This window comes from Biomphalaria glabrata, chromosome 12 (assembly GCF_947242115.1).
Source record: "Biomphalaria glabrata chromosome 12, xgBioGlab47.1, whole genome shotgun sequence".
NCBI lineage: Eukaryota > Metazoa > Mollusca > Gastropoda > Planorbidae > Biomphalaria > Biomphalaria glabrata.
The window spans coordinates 26,646,330-26,672,004 of record NC_074722.1 but is presented as its reverse complement, the minus strand read 5'-3'; the positions used below and the strand labels follow the sequence as shown (position 1 = coordinate 26,672,004).

General features: G+C 37.0%; 1 protein-coding gene across 5 annotated transcripts in view; it reads right to left on the bottom strand.

Moving 5' to 3' along the window:
* LOC106079083 (collagen alpha-1(XII) chain-like) overlaps positions 1-21,620 on the bottom strand; it is a 171,696-nt gene extending 150,076 nt beyond the window's left edge. The window contains exons 1-2 of one of the 5 annotated variants that reach the window (XM_056007152.1): positions 21,473-21,620; positions 12,287-12,540 (exon numbers count right to left, since the gene is read on the bottom strand). In XM_056007152.1, coding sequence (XP_055863127.1) covers positions 12,287-12,334 — 48 coding nt within the window. In that variant the 5' untranslated portion in view covers positions 12,335-12,540; positions 21,473-21,620. Of the gene's footprint in view, positions 1-12,286; positions 12,571-21,316 lie in introns of all 5 variants that reach the window. The other 4 variants (XM_056007149.1, XM_056007150.1, XM_056007154.1 and 1 more) reach the window with 4 other exon arrangements.
* Between the last annotated feature and the right edge of the window lie 4,055 nt (positions 21,621-25,675).

Genomic DNA, 25,675 nt, shown 5'->3' with positions numbered 1-25,675 from the left:
ACGTGAATCGCTGTTTGAACTGTTTCTACGTGCCCTTCATGTGACCTAACGACAAACGGTTTGCTAGATGGGTGAGAGGTTCGAAAATGCAGCTATTTCATAAAGGCATCTGTTTCATGAAAGCAGCTGTTTCATAAATACAGCAGCTTCATAATTCTTTCTTTTTTTTTAAATGTTATTTCATAAATGCTGCTCTTTCAGAAATGCATCTATTTCAGAAATGCTGCTATTTCATAAACAAATCTGTTTCATAGATGCCTTTATTTTATCCAAACAGCCAACCTCACCAACCCCAAGCTTACTGTTATTATTGCACCTACTTAATACATTTCATAACTCTTATACTGCTAGAAACAAAGTGCATCAGACCACCAGGACGACTTGTACATCCCCAAGTCAGAGGCGTATATTTTACTCGCCATTGGAAGGCTAGAGCGCCCCCCCCCCCCAAACAAAAAAAATAGGGCTCTCGATAATCTGGTTGAATTTAACAAGCTTACAGTACAAGAGTCTGATTGAATTTAACAAGCTTACAGTACAAGACAAATATGGCAACCTTCAAACATTAAACATAGGCCTGGGACATTTTAAACAAAACTGTTGTCTGGTTCTTTACTGTAGGGGGAGAGGGGAGAAAAGAGGGACAGAACGAGAGAGTATGGAAAAGACGAGACTGGGGGAGAGAGATCGAGAGAACAAGTTAGGGAGGGAGAAAGAGAGTGAGAGCGCAGAAAGATTGACAGAGAAGTGATGGAGGAAGAGTGAAGACAATAATGCAAAATCTTTTATTTTTTACACTAAATCAAAGTGCTATTTAATTATTATATCCGTCCCAAACCTAATTGTTAATAATGATGTATACAATAACCTTTGAACACCATTAACAACGAAAGAAACAAATCATCCCTCTACCTGTTTCCACTCCGTCACGCTCAACCGAAGCTGAAAGATTGCAGTGTGCAGTACCATATCATTTGTCTACATTGGACTAAATCTAGTGTCCTCTTCCCCCCCCTCCCCAACCAGAAGTTTCTTTCCCATATTGGTAGTCTGTGTGTGGGAGTGTTGGACAATAAACAGAATGGAAGTCAGCGGCACTAAGACCGAGGGATTAAAGGCAACCCTGTTATAATAAAAGGGGGAGGTGAAGGTATAAAGCTATACGCTAGAATGTAACAGAGAAACACCAAGGACTAAATCAGTGGTTCTCAACCTTTTGCATATAACAGACCCCGAAAAATTTCTTCCGCGCATCTCAATCAATAGAAAGCTAGAGAGTATGAGAGAGAACTGGAAAATCTCTAAACATTTTGAAATCCACAGATCCTAGAGAATTGTTTCACCTTCCAACTACCATTTTTTTTATATTAACCTATTCACGATTTCAAACATAGCAGATCTTGTTGATAATAATGTTCATTTAACTTGAAACTTTGTTAAAATATGGATTCATAACTACACTCCAAAAAAAGCAACAGATTTTTGTTCGTCCCTTGAACAAAAAAACAACAACAAAACGAGTCTTCCCGCACCAAGTTGTGTCACATATGTTGAGAAACACTGGGCTTCAGGAAATCTGGGTCTCTTTATTGGGGAACGAAGAGTCTCGAATAACTATGACTGAAATATATAGCGTTATATTCTTTAATTTAATCATTTATCATTTTATTTCATCTATGCTTTCTTTTATTAGATCAGATTATGTTCATGCAAAATACTTCCTCGGGACAGAAATATTGAATGTTGACGAAGATGTCTTAAGTAGGTCAGAGTTACGGACTTGTTATGACAGTTCTAGTCTATAACCCAAACAAGGCTTTCCTAGACTGTCAGGCTTGTACTACTTTTAGACTACAGCAAATACTTCTATTACTTTTAGACTACAGCAAATACTTCTATTACTTTTAGACTACAGCAAATACTTCTGTTAATTTTAGACTACAGCAAATACTTCTATTACTTTTAGACTACAGCAAATACTTCTATTACTTTTAGACTACAGCAAATACTTCTATTACTTTTAGACTACAGCAAATACTTCTATTACTTTTAGACTACAACAAATACTTCTATTACTTTTAGACTACAGCAAATACTTCTATTACTTTTAGACTACAGCAAATACTTCTACTACTTTTAGACTACAGCAAATACTTCTACTACTTTTAGACTACAGCAAATACTTCTATTACTTTTAGACTACAGCAAATACTTCTATTACTTTTAGACTACAGCAAATACTTCTATTACTTTTAGACTACAGCAAATACTTCTATTACTTTTAGACTACAGCAAATACTTCTGTTACTTTTAGACTACACCAAATACTTCTATTACTTTTAGACTACAGCAAATACTTCTATTACTTTTAGACTACAGCAAATACTTCTATTACTTTTAGACTACAACAAATACTTCTATTACTTTTAGACTACAGCAAATACTTCTATTACTTTTAGACTACAGCAAATACTTCTACTACTTTTAGACTACAGCAAATACTTCTATTACTTCTAGACTACACCAAATAATTCTATTACTTTTAGACTACAGCGAATAATTCTATTACTTCTAGACTACAGCGAATACTTCTATTACTTTTAGACTACAGCAAATACTTCTATTACTTCTAGACTACAGCAAATACTTCTATTACTTCTAGACTACAGTAAACACTTCTATTACTTTTAGACTACAGCAAATACTTCTACTACATTTAGACTACAGCAAATACTTCTATTACTTTTAGACTACAGCAAATACTTCTATTACTTTTAGACTACAGCAAATACTTCTATTACTTTTAGACTACAGCAAATACTTCTATTACTTTTAGACTACAGCAAATACTTCTATTACTTTTAGACTACAGCAAATACTTCTGTTACTTTTAGACTACACCAAATACTTCTATTACTTTTAGACTACAGCAAATACTTCTATTACTTTTAGACTACAGCAAATACTTCTATTACTTTTAGACTACAACAAATACTTCTATTACTTTTAGACTACAGCAAATACTTCTATTACTTTTAGACTACAGCAAATACTTCTACTACTTTTAGACTACAGCAAATACTTCTATTACTTCTAGACTACACCAAATAATTCTATTACTTTTAGACTACACCGAATAATTCTATTACTTCTAGACTACAGCGAATACTTCTATTACTTTTAGACTACAGCAAATACTTCTATTACTTCTAGACTACAGCAAATACTTCTATTACTTCTAGACTACACCAAATAATTCTATTACTTTTAGACTACAGCGAATACTTCTATTACTTCTAGACTACAGCGAATACTACTATTACTTTTAGACTACAGCAAATACTTCTATTACTTCTAGACTACAGCAAATATTTCTATTACTTCTAGACTACACCAAATAATTCTATTACTTTTAGACTACAGCGAATACTTCTATTACTTCTAGACTACAGCGAATACTACTATTACTTTTAGACTACAGCAAATACTTCTATTACTTCTAGACTACAGCGAATAATTGTGTCAACTATTGAGGTATGGTTATTTGGCCTTAAAATTGATTGTTAATTTATTTTAATCTCTAATTAAAGAATCAAGTTTTGTATGTATCAAATGTATCTATTCCTGTTTGGTCCTTCCTACAGTCCATTTACTGATAGTAATACGGAAGTTGTTTTTTTTAAATGGTCGTCAGAGGAGTCACATATTAACAACAGGAAACCAGTGACTGACAATCTTATCTTTTGGTCTTTCAACAACAGCGTATCAGAAGTGAAGAAACTATTTGATCCAGTCTTGTCTCCACTGTTATGTTGTAAAGCCAACACCATGAAAATGTTCTGCTTACGTTATTAAGGGCAGTAACTAGCCTCATCAGACACGAATTAAACGCGAAAGTGTCTCGGACACCTACAAGTGACGGTTTTGGGTAAGAGATCTAACACGTTGTGTCTTAGTGTCATAAACTGTATCAGAGGCTTTTTTTGTTGGGGGAGGGGGGGGGGGCTAGGGACGTGGTGGCTAAGTGGTAAAGCGATTGGCTTTCGAATAGATGAATCTTGAAGTCACGGTGATTATGAATTTCTAGATTTTTGGGATGCTCCTGAGTCCACCCCAACTGATATTAGCTGGGGAAAGAATTGTCGGTAGGTCGTTGTGCAGGCCACATGCCAGCCACATGAAGCCTCGTCCACAGAAACCGAAGACCTTTACATCATAAGCCCTAATGATGGCAAGGTCTGAAAGATGCACTTTATGCAGTTCACTTTTTTTTTTTAAACTTAGTTCTGGACAAATCTTTCAATTGTATCCTGGGGAAATCTTCAAAGAGGTTTCTTAAACGTTTATAAGTCACATTCCTAAAGCTCAGTGTTTCTGCTGTTATGTCTTTAGACTGCCATGTATTTTCCTACCGAGGTTTCGATGATTCGCTTTATGTATAAAGAAAATAAAGATAGCTTCTGTCTGGAACAGAACGCGGATTAAAAACAACATAAATACAACAATCACTAAGAAAATATTATGACTTTCTATACCCTGGATGTATCGTGTGACATAAGCATCTGAACTTGATGTTTTCGCCAAACATTTTGTTGATATAAAATAAAGATGTGGAAATAAAACCAAACGAAACAAAACTTCCCTCTCTTGCCAAACTTTAGTTTATCACAGGTGAGTATTTACAGTTAGGATTACCTTTGTACATCGCGCCTTCAATTCTTCAATCTCTTTTCTGGCAATGTCTGTGTAAGGGGACCAGAGACAGCCTGGGCGAGTGTCATTATCATTGGGCTCTTTGTTTCCCCCTTAGGCCTGGGGCGGTTGCCCTACTCGTATGTAGGAGAAGGTTTCCAGACATCTTTTAGTTGCTCAGCAAGCAAAACTCAAGCACAACTTGGTTCAAACACAACTTGGTTTAAACACAACTTGGTTCAAACACAACGTATTTCAAACATAACTTGGTTCAAACACAACTTGGTTCAAACACAGCTTGGTTCAAACACAACTTGGTTCAAACACAACTTGGTTCAAACACAGCTTGGATCAAACACAACTCAGCTTCAAAGAAATCTCGAGCACAGATTTTACATTGGACATCATGATTTGAACTCAATCCTCTAGTCAAGTGTTCAAGCTGTATATGTGCATAAAATTACTAAGAGTCATTCCATCAGTAAAAACGAATAAAATATTAAAAACGATTTAAAAAACAAACAAACAAACAAAAATAAAGCTTTAACAAGGGAACATAACTCTTCGTTACTGTTATTTTTCTCAAGATTACAAAATGTATCCTCAAATTTTTCTATACACAACAAAATTAACTAATTACCAAATAATTAATAAACTAATTAATGAACTAATTAATCTACTAATTGGTTAATTATTTTTTTTATATATGTGTTTTCATCGTCATTGAATAATTATGTAAAGTTTCAACTTCATCCGAGAATGCAAAGTGGGAGAAATAGCCTGTAAAAGAATCCTGACAGACAGACAAACGGAAGGAATTAATATAAGCTTTGTAATAATCACTAAATAGAAGAAGAAACGGTCAATTTAAAAGTCAAGTAACATTAATGCACACAAATGCTCAACTCAAACTAGTGCCGGATTTTAGTAAGTGGAGGCCCTTACCCACTTCAAGCTTAGATGTAAATGCCCTTAATAAAATAAATATAAAAGTTTGTCATAGTCTATTTGTGAAGTAAAAAAATAGCTTCTTGTGGAAATGTTATCATATTTCCTTTATTGACTCATATTTCATATGCATAATTTGCTAATAGTTTATATTTTTGAATGTTGAGCCCCATTTAATGGAGATTCCCTGTACCTACACTTCGCATGGAGATATAACTAGACCTTGAAGACATTATGGATATAACTAGACCTTGAAGGCATTATGGATATAACTAGACCTTGAAGACATTATGGATATAACTAGATCTTGAAGACATTATGGATATAACTAGATCTTGAAGACATTATGGATATAACTAGACATTGAAGACATTATGGATATAACTAGACCTTGAAGACATTATGGATATAATTAGACCTTGAAGACATTATGGATATAACTAGACCTTGAAGACATTATGGATATAACTAGACCTTGAAGACATTATGGATATAACTAGACCTTGAAGACATTATGGATATAACTAGACCTTGAAGACATTATGGATATAACTAGACCTTGAAGACATTATGGATATAACTAGACCTTGAAGACATTATGGATTTAAAAAGACCTTAAATACATTATGGATATACCTAGACGAAGACATTATGAATATGACTAAACCTTGGTGATATATCTAGACTTTGAAGACATTATAGATTTAATTAGACCTTGAAGATATAACTAAACCACGAAAAAAAATGCTAGATCTTCAAGATATCACTAGACCCGGAAGATATAACTAAGCCTTAAACATATAACTAGACCTTGATGATATATCTAAACGTTGAAGACTTTGCTAAGTTAACCAGAACTAGAGGGAGGTAAGTATAACTTGTCTGATCCTCAAAGAGAGGAGAGAGAAGACCTATGTAGTTAGGTGTGTGTTGTGTGTGTGATGTGTGTGTGTGTAAAGAACTAGCACACCTTTGCTGCCCGATGACAATTCGGGTCGATGACAGCTCTTTTATCCCAATGTTTGATACCCATAGCATGTGTCGCATTGTACTCTTGCACCTATCTCAGACTACACTCTATTAACTCCGTTGTTTGAACTTGCAAGTTTAGAGTCCATTGAATAAGAGAGTAAATATCGCGCTTCTAAAGTAGTAAAACTTGTCTTGTCAGCGATGTTTGCATTCGTTAATATGTTAACGTGGAGGATGGAAAAATGTCATAGAAAAGGGGGGATAAGTGTCTCAAGGGTCTGTGTATTTCAAAAAGTGGTGAAAGCTAGTGTGCATAAAACTAAAAACTTCCTGTATGTCTTCCTAACATCTTGTGTTATCTCGTTATATCATACAAGGTTATCCGAAGGCTAGCAATAGGATTCTTTGAATAATTTTCTCATGTTTTCTGTAAACAGAAGATTATGGTCTGTTTCACAGTTGTGTTAGCCAATCTTGAATGTGTGAGGCATCATGGTTCTGCTAGGCAGCAATTTTGGCGCGAACATTTTTTATTTTTTTTTTGGTGCTTGACGTTTTGACATGAGAAGCTCTAACAATAATTAAAAAAAAAAAACTTGTTATATACATTTTATTTTTCTCTTTGCTTTAGTATATATAGTATCTTCCCTCTTTTTGGGGAGAGGGATTCACAAATCCTTTAAAAGGATTTGAACCTACGATCCTTGACTAACCAATCAGCTTCTCGACCAAAAATGTATCGTTGATGTTAGTAAGATGTCAGTTAAACCAATTAGCCAATAGCCTGCCTTGTCAGTGTCAGGTCAGTGTTGCAATGTAAAATAATTAGAGTCTTAGTATGTCAAGAAGATATTAGTAATTTAGTTCAATAGGACTATAGCCTTTGAATACTTTTATTGCGGAAAGGCTGGTTGGGAGCCACAAAGACATGCCTAAAAATTCCGAGTACTATGTATTACTATATATACATTCTTGAATAAAATTATTATGACATACATCTCTTTACCTAGGCAAGCTGAAAACATACACATCAGGCATTAGTGCTTCGGACACTTACTCTCGCCGTTGATAATAAGGCCACTCAACTAATTGAATGTAGCAGTGTCGATGACGGAACACAACACTGGTCTCACTCAAGGTCACTTCAAGTTATATCATTACCTGATACAGTGATGCTCAAACTAAGACCAGCGGGCCACATCCTACCCCTCGAGACGTCTGCTAACCATTAGAGCTATAACTCCCAAACTATCAGAAATAAATAAAAAACAATCGAAGGGTGCAACTAAGATTCGATGTTGACCATGAAAGACTTAAAATTAAAGAAAGCAAAAGTCGCACTTTAAAGATGAAAACTGTGGGTTTTAATTTTAATTTGGTATTATTATTATTTTTTAACATATTAGTCATTTATATATATTTATTGAATAGCTTTTGTTTAACGAGACTCAGATGATTATGGCTTGTTCAGTGCTCTATGGATCCATTCTCTGTCGTAGACATGTGGGGGAGAGGGGGAGGTATCTGGGAGAAGGTTTCCGTGCTGCCTGTAATCACTCAGCAAAATAAAACTCAGCTCGCGTCAGGATTCGAACTCGATCCCCCACACAAACGTGTTTAGCCACTCAGCCACACATTTCATAACAACAGAAAACGCAATATTGACAACACTTTGACCCCCCCCCTCTCCCCCGGTCGTTCCTCCCTCAACACCACGTGCCCCTGTACTCAGACGTGTGTACGGTAAGAAATGTATCACGTGAAAACACATGCACACAACAACACCTGTGTTCACACCTCCACCAGGTGAGACTGCACGAGCCCGAGCGTGAAACGTGAACATGTGAAGATTTTCTTTTTTTTTTTAAAGCAAGGCAGTTGTAGATGGAGTGAGTTTGTAGAGACATTCACATTCCAAGAGGCGCCCACTCTTTCATACGCCCCCCACTTCTCATTTCCAGATGTGAGACTAACACCCACACTTAATACAAAACACATACAAGCATGGCCTAGATTTTGTGTGACTTTTATTTTTATTCGGACTAGTCCCCACTTCCAGACACAACCTTGTTTCATAACGTCACCCCAGACAGACGTAAATGTTGCAGACAGGTTTTATTGTATTTGTTATCAGTGGATTATTCAGAGACACTTCAGGACAGAAGAATAAAATGTAAAGTCGATTTAATTCATAAAACACTGAACCATAATTTAGAAATAGAAAAACAAAACTTAATGAAATCAGAAAGATACAAAGATGAGAACATCCTACACACTCCATATGCTAGAACAAATTCGTGCTCCTTCTTCCATAGTGAACAGGGCCGGTCTTAGGCCGATTTGACCAATTGCTTAAATCGGGCCCCGGGCATGAAAAAGGGCCACGCAAATTTAGCATATGACTATTAATCATGGCTCTTGTCACAGGCTTTTAAAGATGTAGGACTTTAAGGGTTAACGTATTTAGTGTATCGTACGATTTCGAGTTATTTCGTATGCATGTTGTAGAATAATTTATATAATAATGTAATTAAAAGAAACCGTTGTTATTGAAAAACAAATTAGAAGATGGGTCTCGCAAGCATCCATTAAATCGGGCCCCGCAATTAGTAAGGCCGGCCCGGTTAAAACCCAATGTTGAAAGACTATTTTGAGTGTAAAGCTGAGAAATTAAGGTCCACCTCTTTATTATGTGCGGAGTGGAGTGGCCGAGCGGCACAGAGCTTTGATTCCGAACTGAGGTTCAAGAGATCGAATCATTTCGAAAGACTATGTATATTATTATTGTTCCCTTTTCAGACCTTACGATCCATGGGGCGGATGATGTAAAGGTCATCTATTTCTGTTTCCCAAGGTTAACGAGGGTGTCATGTGGCCAGTACAACGACCTAACGCATTTACTTTTCCCCAACCAATGTCAGGTACCCATTAGAGGTGCCCTAAAGATCCCAAAATTAAAAAAATCCAATATTGACCTGGATTCGAACAAAGGTAGTTGGTCGTTGTGCTGTTCCAAAGACATCCTCGTTGACCCTAGAAACAGGCGAGCTTCACATTCTCATCCATGAACCAGAATATCTGAGAAGTAAACTTTGGATTTTCACTTTCTATGTACAAAAGTATCTGGACGAGTTTCAATCAAGCAAACCGTATTTCAACTCAATAACAAGCAAACCGTATTTCAACTCAATAACAAGCAAACCGTATTTAAACTCAATAACAAGCAAACCGTATTTAAACACAAAAACAAGCAAAATAAAAAAAAATATTAAAAACAAAGCAAAACTAAGATTCAGTGAATCAATTAGTTTAGATCAGTCGTGTTGTTAAATTTGTAATAAATCTACACTAACAATAGAATATTTATGCGATACAAATATTTTTCCCCATTGTTTTTGTTTAGCGCAATTTCATGAAAGAAGTGGTATAGGGGGGATCGCTTTTTAAATGTATTTTTTTTTTTAAAAGGGGGAACAACCTGAATTCGAACTAGTGGGTTAAAGCCTTCTCGAGCTTCTGAAATCAACGTGGTAACCACTCTGCTAGCGAAGTTATCTCTTGTTTCTATTTCATGTTTGTGTTCACTAAGCCTCAGACGACGACCTATAAAGGGGACTAATTCAGCTTATAACACCACTTCAGTCAAGTAATATTTCTTTTCCTTGTTCGAGATACCAAACAAAATAATTAATTAACAATAGTTAATAAAATAAATAATTGTGCAAAAGTTTAGCTTGACCCGAGATTGGGTGTGGGAGAAATAACGTGTACAAACTTTTGGCCAGACAGTCAGAGTGAGTTGATACCATATTTCTAAGAGGGAGTACGTTTGAGAAGGAAAATTTAAAAAATTTAAATTTTGCTGACCAATACTAAAACATAAACGTAAGAATACAAAAAAAGGGAAAACTACCACTTACATTTACGCACAGTAAAATTAATAAAGTAGTGAGACATTAGAGAATTATCTCGACATCGTAATTACAATAATCATATTATCAATTAACTAACTCATCAGCATATGACCTTTACGCTTAATCTGATGAAATGGAAAACTCGCTGTGTACACGTTAAGAAGGAGACTACAATGATCTTTTTTTTTCAGTAACATATTTGAATACTAAACTAGTTGTGTCACAGATTGACTAATAGTATCCTGTGACAATGATTTTTTTTTAAAGAAAAAAGCTTATATTAACTCACTCTGTATGTCTGTCTGTATGTCTGTCTGTATGTCTGTCTTAAACAAATTTTGAACACGCTATTTCTCTTAATTGCCATTCTCGGATTTAGTTGAAACTTTGCACAATTATTTATTATCGAAGATAGCACATGAATCAAATAAGAAAATTGACCAAATAGTTATTTGATGAGTGGTAATCAAGTTATTACTTTTGTTTGATACCGAAATGGAGAAAATAAGTCTTACATTATTGAGAGATGACTGTAAATGTGGAGCTATTCTGCTTAGGTAATTTTTTTTTTCTAAAGTATGTTTTCATTTAATATAGTTATGCTCACAGGCTTACTGGTCGTAAGAGAAGTGTAAACAGGAAGTTTATTTATACATTGACTTCTCGTAGCTTCCAGTTTCTACGCAGAATAGTAAATATGTAAATATATATAATGCATATGTATATCGACTAGCCGGATATATATATATATATATATATATATTCGGCGTATTTGTAAATGCAATAGGCTTACAGATGACACTTTGATCAACAAGACAATCCAAGACACCCGCTAAAAGAGACAGGTTGATAAGTATTTAGAATTCTCTCTCTGTCAGAATGTATGTTTTACTATATGCCTGTGATACACCGACGTAGGCTTCAACTATATTTACGTTCCAAGCGCTGTGCTATCATTTCAGCCAAATGTCTGGAGTGCATATCAGATACCTCATTAGAATGTCAACACTGCTAACACAATGTTCGTTTACTTAACACGTGAACACACACACACAAACACATTTGAACACGTACACACTGCATATGTAAGTATGACAGAACAGGACCATCCAGATTCGAAGACAGGTATTACGTTCCGAGGTCTAGTACATGTCTACTGACAGGTGTGTGTGTGGGGGGGGGGGGGGAATCAGTCAAGAGAGACGGGAATCACTGTCCTTATGATATTGGTCTCTTCTTGCATCCTAGTGCTGAATAAAAACTCTTTTTAAAAAAATTAGTTTTTTTTTTGAGAGAACAAGATAGAGAGGGAGAAATAAATTGAGAGAGAGAGTGGCACACTAAATGTTGTAGAGAGGAAGGGAGATAGAGAGAGAGGCAAATAGAGGAGGTCAGATAGTAAGAGAGAGAGAGAGAAAGAGAGAGTGGCAGAGAAACGGAAACCGAGAGGATCAAATACAGAGAGAGTGAGAGACAGAGACGTTGGCGGAGAGAGAGGACAAGAGGGTGCACAGAGAGAGGTGGAGAGAGAGAGAGGGAGAGCCGGCGACAGGACAGAGGAGAGAGAGCGGAGCGGAGATGCAACGTTAAAGAGCTAAAAGCAGAGAGAGGGAGCGAGTAAGGTTTTCAAATCTATCTTAATGCACAGTAAACAAATACTGTCAAAAAATATTCCCCCGCTAACCTTGAGACTTGTGTCTGCACCATAAATGTATTTCAATTTAAACGTAGATCTAACACACACACATGACAAAACTTACCTGGCAAAGAAATCCAAATACAAGCAAAAATGGGATCAGGAAAGACATGGCTGTCGACGGGAACAATACGAAACAAATAATGTTGTTCGCCTAGAAGCACTCGTCTCTTTCAACGAAAGAGACTCGGAGAGTTAAACCTTTTTTCTAGGCTTTAATATTCCTCTGTTCCTTTAGTCTAGATGTTTATACTCCAAGAAATAGGGTGAATAACTCAGGCTTCACAGTTAATAACTTTGACACTAGTTAATTAGTAGCTGTTTGATTTTGAAAGTAATAAATTTGAACTATTAGTAAAAACAAATATTGAAAACAATCCCACATTGAACTATGCATGCCCTATCTTACCTCTGCCTCATTAACACAGCTAGATTTACCCCCTCCCCCATTAACATACGCAGCTACACCTACCCCGCCGCATTAAGACCCGCCTCATTAGCATATGCAATAGACTTACCCCCCCCCTCCAACCCGCCACATTAACATAGCATGGTAGACCTACCCTCGTCACGTTAACATAAGCAGCTAGACTTTGCCCTTATCACGCAGCTAGACTTACCCCCTATCACGCAGCTAGACTTACCCCCTATCACGCAGCTAGACTTACCCCCTATCACGCAGCTAGACTTACCCCCTATCACGCAGCTAGACTTACCCCCTATCAGGCAGCTAGACTTACCCCCTATCAGGCAGCTAGACTTACCCCCTATCACGCAGCTAGACTTACCCCCTATCACGCAGCTAGACTTACCCCCTATCAGGCAGCTAGACTTACCCCCTATCAGGCAGCTAGACTTACCCCCTATCACGCAGCTAGACTTACCCCCTATCACGCAGCTAGACTTACCCCCTATCAGGCAGCTAGACTTACCCCCTATCACGCAGCTAGACTTACCCCCTATCACGCAGCTAGACTTACCCCCTATCAGGCAGCTAGACTTACCCCCTATCAGGCAGCTAGACGTATCGCACATGTTCATGATAAACTCGAGAATGTCAAAGACGCTAAATAAAACTTGAATACTGCCAACTAAATAATAATAATGAAGAAAGCTAAAAAAAAATTGTTTAAATGGAAGAACTTAAAAAATAGTCATCTGCAGTATAACCGTACTTTTAGCTACACACTGAAACAAACAACTCTAGAGTTGATCGACACTTTCTTTCTTCCGTACACCGGATACACCATAAAGCTAGCTATTTATAGTGTTGTGTTTTTTTTGTTTCCGCCATTGATGAGCATCTCTATTTGTGGTGCCCCCCCCCCCCACCTTGTTATGAAGACTTGACATGAAAATGAAATTGATCATATGTAAGGTTCATTACAAATACGAGTAAATGCACTTATACTTTAGCTTGTTTCATATATTAAGTTTACATATTATTTGTATTAATTGAATTTTTTGTTTTGTTTTATTTGTTGAGGTCAAGTGGCTGAGTGGTTAAGCACTTGGCTTCTGAACCTGAAGTCTTGTGTTCGAATCTCGGTAAAAACTGGGATTTTGAATTTCGGGATTTTTAGGGCGCTACTGAGCTCACCCAACTCTGATGGGTACCTGACATTAGTTGGGGAAAAGTAAAGGCGGTTGGTCTTTGTGCTGGTAACATGACACCCTGCTCGTTAACCGTTGGCCAAAGAAACAGATGGCCTTAATGTCGCAAGGTCTGAGAGGGGAACTTCACTTTACTTTGTTGAGGCCACATTTTGAGGGCGAGGCTCTGCACATTCGTAAATCCGGCACGGAAAATCTCACAGAGACAATTATTAAGATCTATTTATACAAAAACACAAGAAGCGATTTAACATTCTTAAGTTGTTTTTTTCCCCTCTGTCTGTCTGATTTCCGCCAGTTAATAGGGGTAGGTGGGAAGGGGAGGCCAGAGAATGGATGACACTAGCGGGCTAACGTGACGTCATTGGATGACACGCGACAAAACAAATAGTGAACATCGGATTGCGTGTCAGAGAAAGACAGGGAGGGGGAGGGGGGTGGAGATGATGTGTCTGGACTGTCTTGTTATTGCCAATGACTGCAACGTCTGCTCCACCCTTCAGCACCATCCCCCACCCTAACACACACCCACATATCTTCATAAGCACTTTACACACCCCTTTTGCTTAGAAAAATAAAAATTAATCTCCTTTTGACCCGAGAAGAGACGAGACTCTGTTAAAAGTGCTCAATTAATGAGCTGTGCATGGAGCTTTTTCGTGGTGTCGTTGTCAAAGTGCATTAATGTCAAGACATGTGACATATCACAGACACTGATAAGGTTGTCGCGGTAAAAGAAATCTTAACAGAAATCTTAACAGTTGTTACAATAAGTCTTTAGAATGTCTTCAAGTCTCATCAAGTCATGGCGATCTCCTCAAGTAATAATGATGTCCCTAAGGCATCACGATGTTTTCAGGTCACCAGAATGTGCTAAAGATGTCTTCGATTTATCAAATGTCATGCAATCTGGATGTTTTCAGATCACCAGTATGTGCTCAAGATATCTTGAAATTATCAAGATGTCATGTCATTAATTTTTTTTTCAGGTCACCAGAATGTGCTAGAGGTGTCTTATAATCATCAAGATGTCATGTCATGAAGATGTTTTCAGATCACCAGAATGTGCTAAAGATGTCTTCAAATCATCAAGATGACATCAATACATCAAAATATCCCTATGTCATAAAGATGTTTTTAAAAGCTAAACTTTACTTCCTGTATTTCACTCCACTCGTGTCTCGTTCCAAACAAAAAATGTGTTCAACCCGCACACACATCCTTCCTTTACAAAGCTTACTACATCAACTCAATCTGTCCGTCTGTCTGTCTGGTCAACATCTTTTACACGTTATTTTTCCCACAACCATTCTCGGATTAAGTTGAATCTTTTCACAATTAATCATTGGCATAGACAGAACATGAATCAATAAAAAATTAACAAATTAGTCAATTAATCATTGGCAATTAATTATTTTGTTTGATACCATCAAGGGAAGTTATTCCTTCAGTATTCATATGGCTAAATATGTAGGGCTTCGTCACCTTAGATGATTAAACACCTTATCTATCCCGCACCCATTCTAGGAACAATTATTTATTGCACCTAAACAAATCATGACTCAATTTTTAAAAGTATTAGTTGGTGTTGAATGAGGGAGATAGTTTCTACATTATTTAGAGATATAGCCGTAAGTATGGATCTTTTTTCCTTTGATAAAGTTTTTGAAAATTTTTTTTTTTAAGTTTTTCGCTTGTTTTCCATTTGAAAAGACACATTTACGCGTTCTATGCAATTGTTTTCATTAATGTCCTGCAATTATTAATGTTATATTATTATTTAAATATTACTGTATCTATTGACCAGATTTCAAAAAACTATATTGATCAATTAATGGTCATTTAACAGTGTATCTACATTATAAAAACAACAACACGATAACACTAGATCTCCGAAGAGAAGGTCGTTGAGTTCGAGCCCCTAACATTTCCCGGTCTATCAGATGGGATACGCTCTATCTTGAAGACGGTGTCGGCTTACTCTGGGAGTAGTACACTTCAAGACTATCTGTTACAAGGAACACTCTGTCGCAGTGAGTGAATTGTTCGATATAGCCTTAGCCTGTGACTCAGCCTACAGTGTTTGTATCTTGTGTCAGTCCATTTGGCTGTCTGTGATATCTTTCTAATTGTTTAGTACTTTTAAATCTAGTTCAGACATATTAGAGACGATATTATTAAGAACTTGTGGATATTATTTGATATTTCATCTTGTGATAATTACTTTACTGTGGCAACCAAGACTAAAAATAGTTGTTGTTTTTTTCAGAATTCTTACATTTTTTTAATGTAATAATTGTTATGTTTGACATTTCCGATTACGTCACATCCAAGCCCAAAAACATCTCGTAGGACGACGTTGGATGACGACAGGCAAGGTTCGAACCTTGAGTCATCGAGACGACAGTCCAGAGCGCATACCACACGGCCAGGTAAATATACACTATGGAAAGATTATAATCAAGAAATGCGCAGATTTAAAATTTTATATAAAGAGATTAAAATATTTCTGATTATTTATAAGATATTGAGAGTAAAAAATCTTAAAACGTTGGATTAGTGTGTCAGAAGTAACATGGACATATTGCATTGAAAGTCCTCATTTAACTATCACTTTAAAATACTGCAAACAAATGTCTATCTAAAAGTAAATTTTAAAAGTTCCCATTTTCAGACCTTGTGATCTATAGGGCGGATGATGTACAGGTCATCTGTTTCAGTGGCTCACGGTCAACGAAGGTGTCATGTGACCAGCACAACGAACAACCGCCTTTACTTTTGCCCAATCACTGTCGGGGAGGAGTCAGAGGCGCCATTTAAAATCCCAATGGTTCACCGAGATTCGAACCCAGGACCCGCAGTTTGGGAGCCAAGCGCTTAACCACCCATCCACCACGCCTGAACGTTTGTGATAAGAATATGTTTGAAATCAAATTAAATTGAATCATATTCTAGTTCTTTCTAGAAACAAATTTAAACTCATGGTTGAAAACATGAAACGATATAAACAAGCAAAATATTTGTTTAAAATCCTCTAAATAAAAATACAGCTTATTAAAGGGGAAGAACTCCGCACTTACAACTATATTTCTCTTTAATGTAGAAGTTATTTTTCTTATTCGATATAAAATATTAATTACCAATGATTAATTGATTAAATGGTTAGTTTTTAAATTGAGTCAAGCTTTGTTAGATACAATAAATAAGTGTTTACATTTTCAACTTCATCTGAAAATTGGCGTGGGAGAAACAACAAGTACAATTATGTAAGGGGACAAAACCCTACCTATTTAATGATATCTGTGGATACTGAAGGATGAATTTCCCTTGTTGGCATCAAACAAAATAATTAATTACAAGTAATTAATTGAATTATAGGTTACATTTTTTTTATTGATTAATGAATTGTCTGCGCCAATGTTTCCCAGTCTGTGTTCCGCGAGGCCTGAATCGGTGTTCCGCGAGGCCTGAATCGGTGTTCCGCGAGGCCTGAATCGGTGTTCCGCGAGGCCTGAATCGGTGTTCCGCGAGGCCTGAATCGGTGTTCCGCGAGGCCTGAATCGGTGTTCCGCGAGGCCTGAATCGGTGTTCCGCGAGCTAATGCAATAATTAACTAATAGGGCACCGCGTGAATAAATCTATGTAAAAAGAATAAGCATAGTGTTCTGCTGAATACTTAGAATGTGCGAAGTGTTCCGTTAAGGAGTACGTATTGGAAACACAGGTCTACGCCAATGAATAACTGTGCACATTTTCAATTTGATCCGAGAAAGGGTGTTGGGAAATAACATGTACACATTTTTTTACCAGACAGATAGACAGAGTGAATTGATATAAGCTTTGTAAAAAAAAAATGGTTGAAAAATTATTACAATTTATAAGAAAATATTCCAGTGTAAGATCCAATACATTGTAATATAGGTTATATGGTATAGTATAATATAGCGCAAAATATTGATAGTAATTTATGGACCGTATCAGGATCTAATATAATATAGTCTAATATAGGATCAGATAGCGGTTCAGATATAGGTCCACGAATAATAAAGATTATTATTAGTAGTATTACAGAAAAAAAAAGGGCCAGTATAGGGTCAAAAAACAGGGTCTAATGTATTTGTCGAATTTTTTTAGTTTAATATGGGATTTGTTATGTTCAAATTTGTCATATTCAGATTTGTTTTGTTCAGATTTTTATGTTCAGGTTTGTTATGCTCAGATTTGTAATGTTCAGATTTATTATATTCAGATTTGTTGGTTATATTTTCCTTCCCAATGTTCACGACTAAGAAATGACAAGCCCTACTAGAATCAAAGTGGAGATACAATATTTGCTAGACATACGATTCAGTAGAATGTCGTGTTTCTTTTACTTTTGGCTCAGGTTAAACAAATATTTCTAAGAAGGTTTCAAGTCTGTGAGATCAAACTTCTCGAGCTTTCATTTAATGCATTCGTTTAGTGCCATAACAAAAAATGTGTAAATGCGACTCTTGTTTTTTGGTTTATTTAACAAACGGACATCCCTGACATCTTTTGGAAGAATAATTACAAAACGAAATGATTGGTTCGACTCTAAATCAGCTATTTTAGCACCTGTCATCAGAGGAAAGAGAGATGCACTCGCTACATACAAGGCAAAACCTACCCAACGCAACCTGTTAAATCTGAAAGAAGCTAGAGCCACTGTACAGAGGACAGCAAGGATCTGTGCCAATGAATACTGGGTAGAACTCAGTCAGAATATTCAGCTCGCAGCAGCTCCATCCGCCAACTTCAGGAAAAGTTCAGAGAACAAAGGATGCCTTTGTATATTGCGTTCATTGACCTGACAAAGCCTTCAATCTAAGCAGAGATGGCCTCATTAAAATTTTACAGATAATAGGTTGTCCACCCAAGCTACTAAATGTAAATGTCTCCTTCCACCAAAATATGATGGGTACAGTGCAATTCAACGGTGCCAGCTCTGAAAGTTTCAGTATAAACACCGGAGTTAAACAAGGATGTGTCCTGGCCCCAACCCTTTTTGGAATACTATTTTCACTGCTAATCCACAACGCGTTTGACAAATCCACCGAAGGCATCTATCTCCATTCCAGATTTGATGGCAAACTCCTAAATATTGCTAGACTGAGGGCCAAAACTAAAATCAGAACCACCCTCATAAGAGATATGCTATTAGAAGATAATGCAGCGGTAGTGGCACACTCACAAGAGGAATTTCAGTCACTAATGCCAAGCTTCTCTTAAGGCTGTAAAGAATATGGCTTAACTATTAGCACGAAGAAAACAAATGTTATGGGACCACCTGCTACAGCACCACCCTCCATCCTCATTGACCATAACAAGCTGGATGCCGTAAATGAATTCTGCTATCTGGGATCTACTATTCAAGATGACCTTGTCTCTAGAAGAGGAGATAAAAAAAACGCATAGGGAAGGCTGCCTCGACCTTCGCTAGACTCAGGTCAAGAGTTTGGGAAAACCAGAAGCTCACTACAGTGACCAAAATGGAAGTCTGCAAGGCATGCCTTATGAGTACACTACTGTATGGCAGTGAATCATGGACTACCTACGCAAAGCAAGAGAGAAAACTAAACTCATTCTATCTTGAAAATCACATGGAAAGAGAAAGTGTGCAATACTGAGATCCTTGCGCGAACAGGTATTCCCAGCATCTTTACAGCCCTTGCGCTCGCGCAGGCTTGGACATGTTCGCCGGATGGAGGACAATCGTATCCCGAAAGTCATCCTCTACGGACAACTCGCGACTGGCTCAAGAAAAACTGGTCGTCCCCACCTCCGTTTCATAGATGTAATAAAACGTGACCTCAAATCAGTGAACATCAATACTAACAATTGGGAAGACATAGCTCTAGACCGTATCAGATGTAGAGAGACAGTGACCAAGAAAGCTATGGACAGTGAAGACATAGCTCTAGACCGCACCAGATGAAGAGAGACAGTGACCAAGAAAGCTATGGACATTGAAAGAACATGGGTTTCAGCTCAGGGAGAAAAACGTACAATGCGAAAAATGGCCAGCTCCTCTACCACCAAAGCGAAAGCCACCTTAACATGCAATGTTATGGACGGGAGTTCTCTCCAAAGTAGGGCTCCACAGACACACGAAAAAGTGTTCGAGATGAACCATAGTCGTTCTACGACTGAAGGAGGCCAACAACTTAACAAATGGAATCATGAGTTCATCTAACGCGCGTTGTTCACATGTTTTATATTCAGATGTTCATTTGTATTTTCTTTCTAATGTTTCATCTTTCTTTGCATGATATCAACTTGTTGGAGAAGTTGATTTCAAATATTAGCTTACTTTTCTTGTGTCTTTATTGTAGGGTTGTCATTTCTGTACATTTTTATATTATAAAGTGCAAAGAAAATATGTATTTGTAAATCTCTAATTATATAGTTTTTTTCTAAGAAATTATTTCAACTGCATTGAATATTGTTTGATCAAATATTCCACTTCGTTTCAGTTATTTCTAGTTTTGGTAAGAATGCCAAATAAACACATCAGTCATGGTCTTCAGCTGGCCGCCTGGTATTTACACAGCACACAGACAGGACGCACTAAGTAAGGACAAAAATCAGAATAACTAATTTTAAAAAAATGACATTTCAGGGTCTGCTTGTTGGTAATATGTATGTGTGTGCACGTGCCTTAAGTGATCGTGTAACAGATACATTTAATAATTTCCGACGTGGTATTTAGAATCCAACTTCTAAAGATATTTAGATTTTGATTTCTCATGGTATTATGATTTCGACTTCTTATGATATTATGATTTTGAATATTCAAGATATTATTATTTCGACGTATAGGGCAGAAAGGCTTCAATTCGAAATGTGACATTTGTGTTCATGTTGATTACACAGTTATCTCTCATCTTTGTAACTCATTTCCCGAGTTTCAAACCTATTCTAACCATTTATGCTAACCTACGCTAACCTGTGCTAACCTACGCTAACGTGCTCTGTTTTTGAACAACAAGATGTACGCTGTTTAGCACGTTACAATAAGCAGACGACACCAAAATTCAAAATGTAATCGAAAGACACTTTCCATTTAAAACATCACCAGTCTTTCAGCTAAGACATCTTTAATTCGTTTCAATTGTTTGGAATTAAATAACTCGTAGAAATTTGTCAAGTAATTCTTTCGCTTGAAAAAGGAAGACTATTTAGTAATGACCAACTTAATCTGCGTACACTAAAATTAATGTCATAGAATAAAAAAAAATATATGTGTAATTTAATATTGAAATCGAGGTCTAATTGTAACAGGCAATAGTTTATTGTACTCGTAGATCTATACACTGATTCTAAATCTCAACTCATGTTTCTGCTACATTATTCGTTTACACTGGAAAAACACCACACTACACTACAACAGTATTTTGCCGCTTGATTCTAATGAAATGCTATTGTAGTTCCCAAAAATTCAAAATATAGGATTCATTACCCATTCACTATGAAACACAAGGAAAAGAAACAAACAAAATTAGAAATGAATAATTGAATTATCCTTTTTCAAACGAATTCTGGTTGAAGTCAGAAAAATTATCACATATCACATATATATCCCAGCACACAATACAGAAATGTTATAAAAACAGACCAAACAAGAAGCTTAGTTTGGCTTTACTCTCTGCGAAAACCTGGCTACAACTGGTTCAGTCGTCTGCTTTTCCCCCACTCAAATAGTCCGGGACGTTCACGCAAGGAATACAAACTGTTCCTGTTACTTCATATCGCGTCATTCAAAGCGAGGCGATGTCACACCATTATGTTTTCGACCCCCCCCCCTCTCACCCCTCTCTCTCTCTCTGTGATCTTCCACATGTGCATTATATTGACATCTAAGTGGAAAGACAGGATCGTTTATCTACCTATTTTATTTTTTTCTGTCTCCTTCTGTCATCTGGCTTGTAGTCGGTTGAATTGAGGGAGATCTAAATAAAAGATTATTTCAAAACTACAACGCATTCTTTTTTTTATTTCTATTTTATGTGTTCGTCTATCCAACTCTTATCTTCATTCATAGCGTTCATATCATTAGCGAAGCGACCACTATCCGAGTGGCAAGACGCGCGCATTCGCGTTGGGTCGTCGCGACTACTGAGCGTGCGAGAGCTTCACGCGACGTATTAGTGGACCAATCAGAGAATTGAGAGAGAGTCCAATGTGTAATTTGTTTCCTAAAGCGCGGGAATTTATTGTTGAGTGTATTGTGATGATTAGATGTCTAGTTTGACGAGCAGCAATCAATCTCATTATAACATAAAACATCATGGTTAATGCTATAATATCTTTATTTGTGGGCTAGTATCTAAAATGCTGTATTGCCTCCAGCCTGCGGAGAGTACTATTAAAATGATAATTGGCTCGCGCAGGCCAATACCACTCTTTAAACTAAATGTTGTCCACAGTGGCACAGAAGTCTGAGACGGCTGTGCACAACAGATACACTAATATAAAGACATTTTCTTGCCATATTTGCATTCTACGTCACGTTTTTCAGAGTCTCAACCTAGATCCAGCGATAATAGGCTTTATAATGGCATTGAAGCTGAACTATTACTGCGATTCGGTCTCTGGGCAGACTGTGCTCTACAGCCTTGGTCGGCAGCCTGTCTAGGAGATGGAAACTCCGATGTAAAACCTATCTGTTGTACATATAGGTATTAAAAGCAAAACTTCTATTAGCTAAATTGAACAAAAAGTCCTTCATTTCTAATTAGCTCTCATTTAACATGTTTACAGTGGCGTAGCTGGGGGGGGGGGGCGAAATTTGAGAGTCCCACTTGAGGAGGGCTCCCAAATAAAATAAAAATGTTTACATTTAACATTTAAATATTACGCCACTGCTATGTAATTTTGCTAATGTATAAATAAACTGTTTACACTTGTCTTGCCACCTTTAGGTTTACACCACGCAACAACCAGCAATTATGGCCGCCAATGGGTTTATTGCGCCCGGGACCACGACTACACCATGATCACACCACGACTACAGCAACTACACATTGAAAGATAATTGGGTATTACTTTAAGATAAATGTGCACAAATGCTCCTTCTTCCCTAGTGCTAGTAGAGCATTCAATGTTTTGCCTGAATCAGCCAGTAAAACCAATGACTTGGCAGAGTTAAAGTCCTTGACTAACGTGTAGGACTAGATTTCCCCAGAGACACAGTAAGAAGTAATCATCTTCTTTTTTTTTTAAAGTAACGTCTTTTTTTTATAAGATTAGAAAAGATGTGCAATACACTGAGTCATTACAATATAATTTGTAAGACGTCGTTGCTAAACTGAGTGTTAGGGCACTCATACATTCAATGGAATGTTTGTTGCTTTGTTTTGTGTAAACTTACGGATGCATACATGAAGACTCTCAAATTTTTTATGTTAGGGTTTGTTTGGAGAAGGGGGGATTACACCATCGTGGGCATCACAGATTTATTATGCGTCTTCTTGTGTCACGAAAAAACAATGGATGCTCCTTTAGTGTCATGATGTCATGAGTGAACTAGATAGGCTATGGCTATAGTACCGTAGATACAGGAGTGCTCTGAACAGGTATAGTATCATGTAGATTAGAGTGCACTAAACAGGCTACTGCTATTGCTGTAGTATCATGAAGATTGACCTGCACCGAACAAAGTCGTAATATCACAAAGATCAGAGTGCACTAAACAGGCTACTGCTATTGTTGTAGTATCATGAAGATAGACCTGCACCGAACAAAGCCGTAATATATCAAAGATCAGAGTGCACTAAACAGGCTACTGCTATTGTTGTAGTATCATGAAGATAGACCTGCACCGAACAAAGCCGTAATATATCAAAGATCAGAGTGCAGTAAACAGGCTACTGCTATTGCTGTAGTATCATGAAGATAGACCTGCACCGAACAAAGTCGTAATATCACAAAGATCAGAGTGCACTGAGCGTAATTAGAAGAATTGGAAGACGTTCTTATAAAACTGATAACAAAACTAAGTATGCTCCAAAAGCACTTTAAATGTGAATGTTGTCTAATGATATAAGCGCGCTCACTTATTTCTTCTTATCATTAAAACGAGGCTTGCTCAGAGATATAGAAACAGAAGTACTTCAAATACAATCGGTACCTAAACTGCAATATTTCCAATCGACATGGTCGAACTTTGACTTGAGCATATAACCAGGTTTGGGTATTCACAACACTTCCAATTCTTTTATGTCAGCAGAAAAAGCTAAAGAGCAATGACGCTTTTTACCCCCCCCCCCTTTTCCTCCCACGGCCTTCAGAAAAAAAATCATATAACTGATACAAACGACGTTCATATGTTAACGGTTTTACAGCTGTGAAATATTCCACACCTTGGTGAGACAGGCCAGTCTTGCAGCAGTCAATACTTTGCTTAGAGATCTGTTCCCGAAACGTCATGACGTGTCTTGCCAGGTAATAGAATTATACGGGATAACATAATTTAATCGTTTTGTCCTGTTTATCTGTGTCAAAAAGGTGTAACAAAGGTGTGCGTGTGTGTGTGTGTATGTGTGTGTGTGTTATGGGATGAAGACATTATTCTTGAGACACATATTTATTTCTTTTTTAGTGGTGTGCCACTGACCTAGATACACCTCGTGACCCAAATCCTGATGTTGTTAAACGGAAGTTTCACGTGCTTCCCAGCACGAGGACTCTGCCTGCAGTGAGTTTGGTAGTGTACAAGTTACATCCTGGCATGCAGATTTCATGGTAATGGTAGTATGTTTAAGTGCGAGAAGTCAGAATGGTATGATTTAACACCTCGTCTGAAAAAAACAACTGAATTCCTTTTTCTATAAAAACCAAAAACAAAATGCTAGAAATATGTATAAAGAATTCTGTACATCTTTACAAATAACAAATTTTACATTTGTTCAAGTCTGGATATATTTACCATTCATTATCCAGTTCAATAGAGTTCTGTTCCAGTTCCATAGAGTTCTGTTCCAGTTCCATAGAGTTCTGTTTCAGTTCCATAGTAAATGAATGGACAGAAATTTAAATTCGAAAGTCCCTCCGGGACCCCACTTGAGGCGTCCCTCAAATGAATACCTGAAATAATTTTTTTTATATTAAATATTACGCCACTGCCGTGTAATCTTGCTAATTATGTGTAGCCAAAAATACTTGGCAGCACTGATCTAGATAATGTTATAGATGACTAGGCTGCACAGAGCCAAGTCCCTTTAAGGACTGGAAACATTAGTTTATATTCCTTCGGAAATGAAGGTCATTACGAAATTACCCAGACCTCCTGCAGAAGATGGAAGTGGGCAGGATTCGAGCTCAATACTACAGGTGGCCATTCTCGTTTAGATGATTGTCTTTGTTGACATTGTTTAGGTTAGAACTCTGAGTATTTCAGTGTAAGTGGAGCATAAGTTGAGTGTTATGTACATTGCTCTATTCGGCAAGTATATTGTTGACAGAGATAAAGAATCTTTTCTTTTGTTAATATATTTTGAATGTTTCGGATGTTCCTTTCAGATTCTGAAGACAGCCAAAACTTCCGGCAGGAAGAAGGGAGATGGCAGCGGGCTGGTTTCGAACCCTGGAACTTCGAGATTACCAGACGACAGTTCAGAGCGCAAACAACACGACTAGTCCGCCTTTTTATTTTTTAAGGAACATCTATAATTTACAAAATACGATAGAAATAACGTAGTAATAAAATATTATTTTATGTCTATGAAGATTGAGTTTATCTTCTGCGACGATTATAACCAAAAGAATAAGAACACATTTTTTAAATCCAGATCTGAAGAGCAGGGCTTGGGTTCGAATT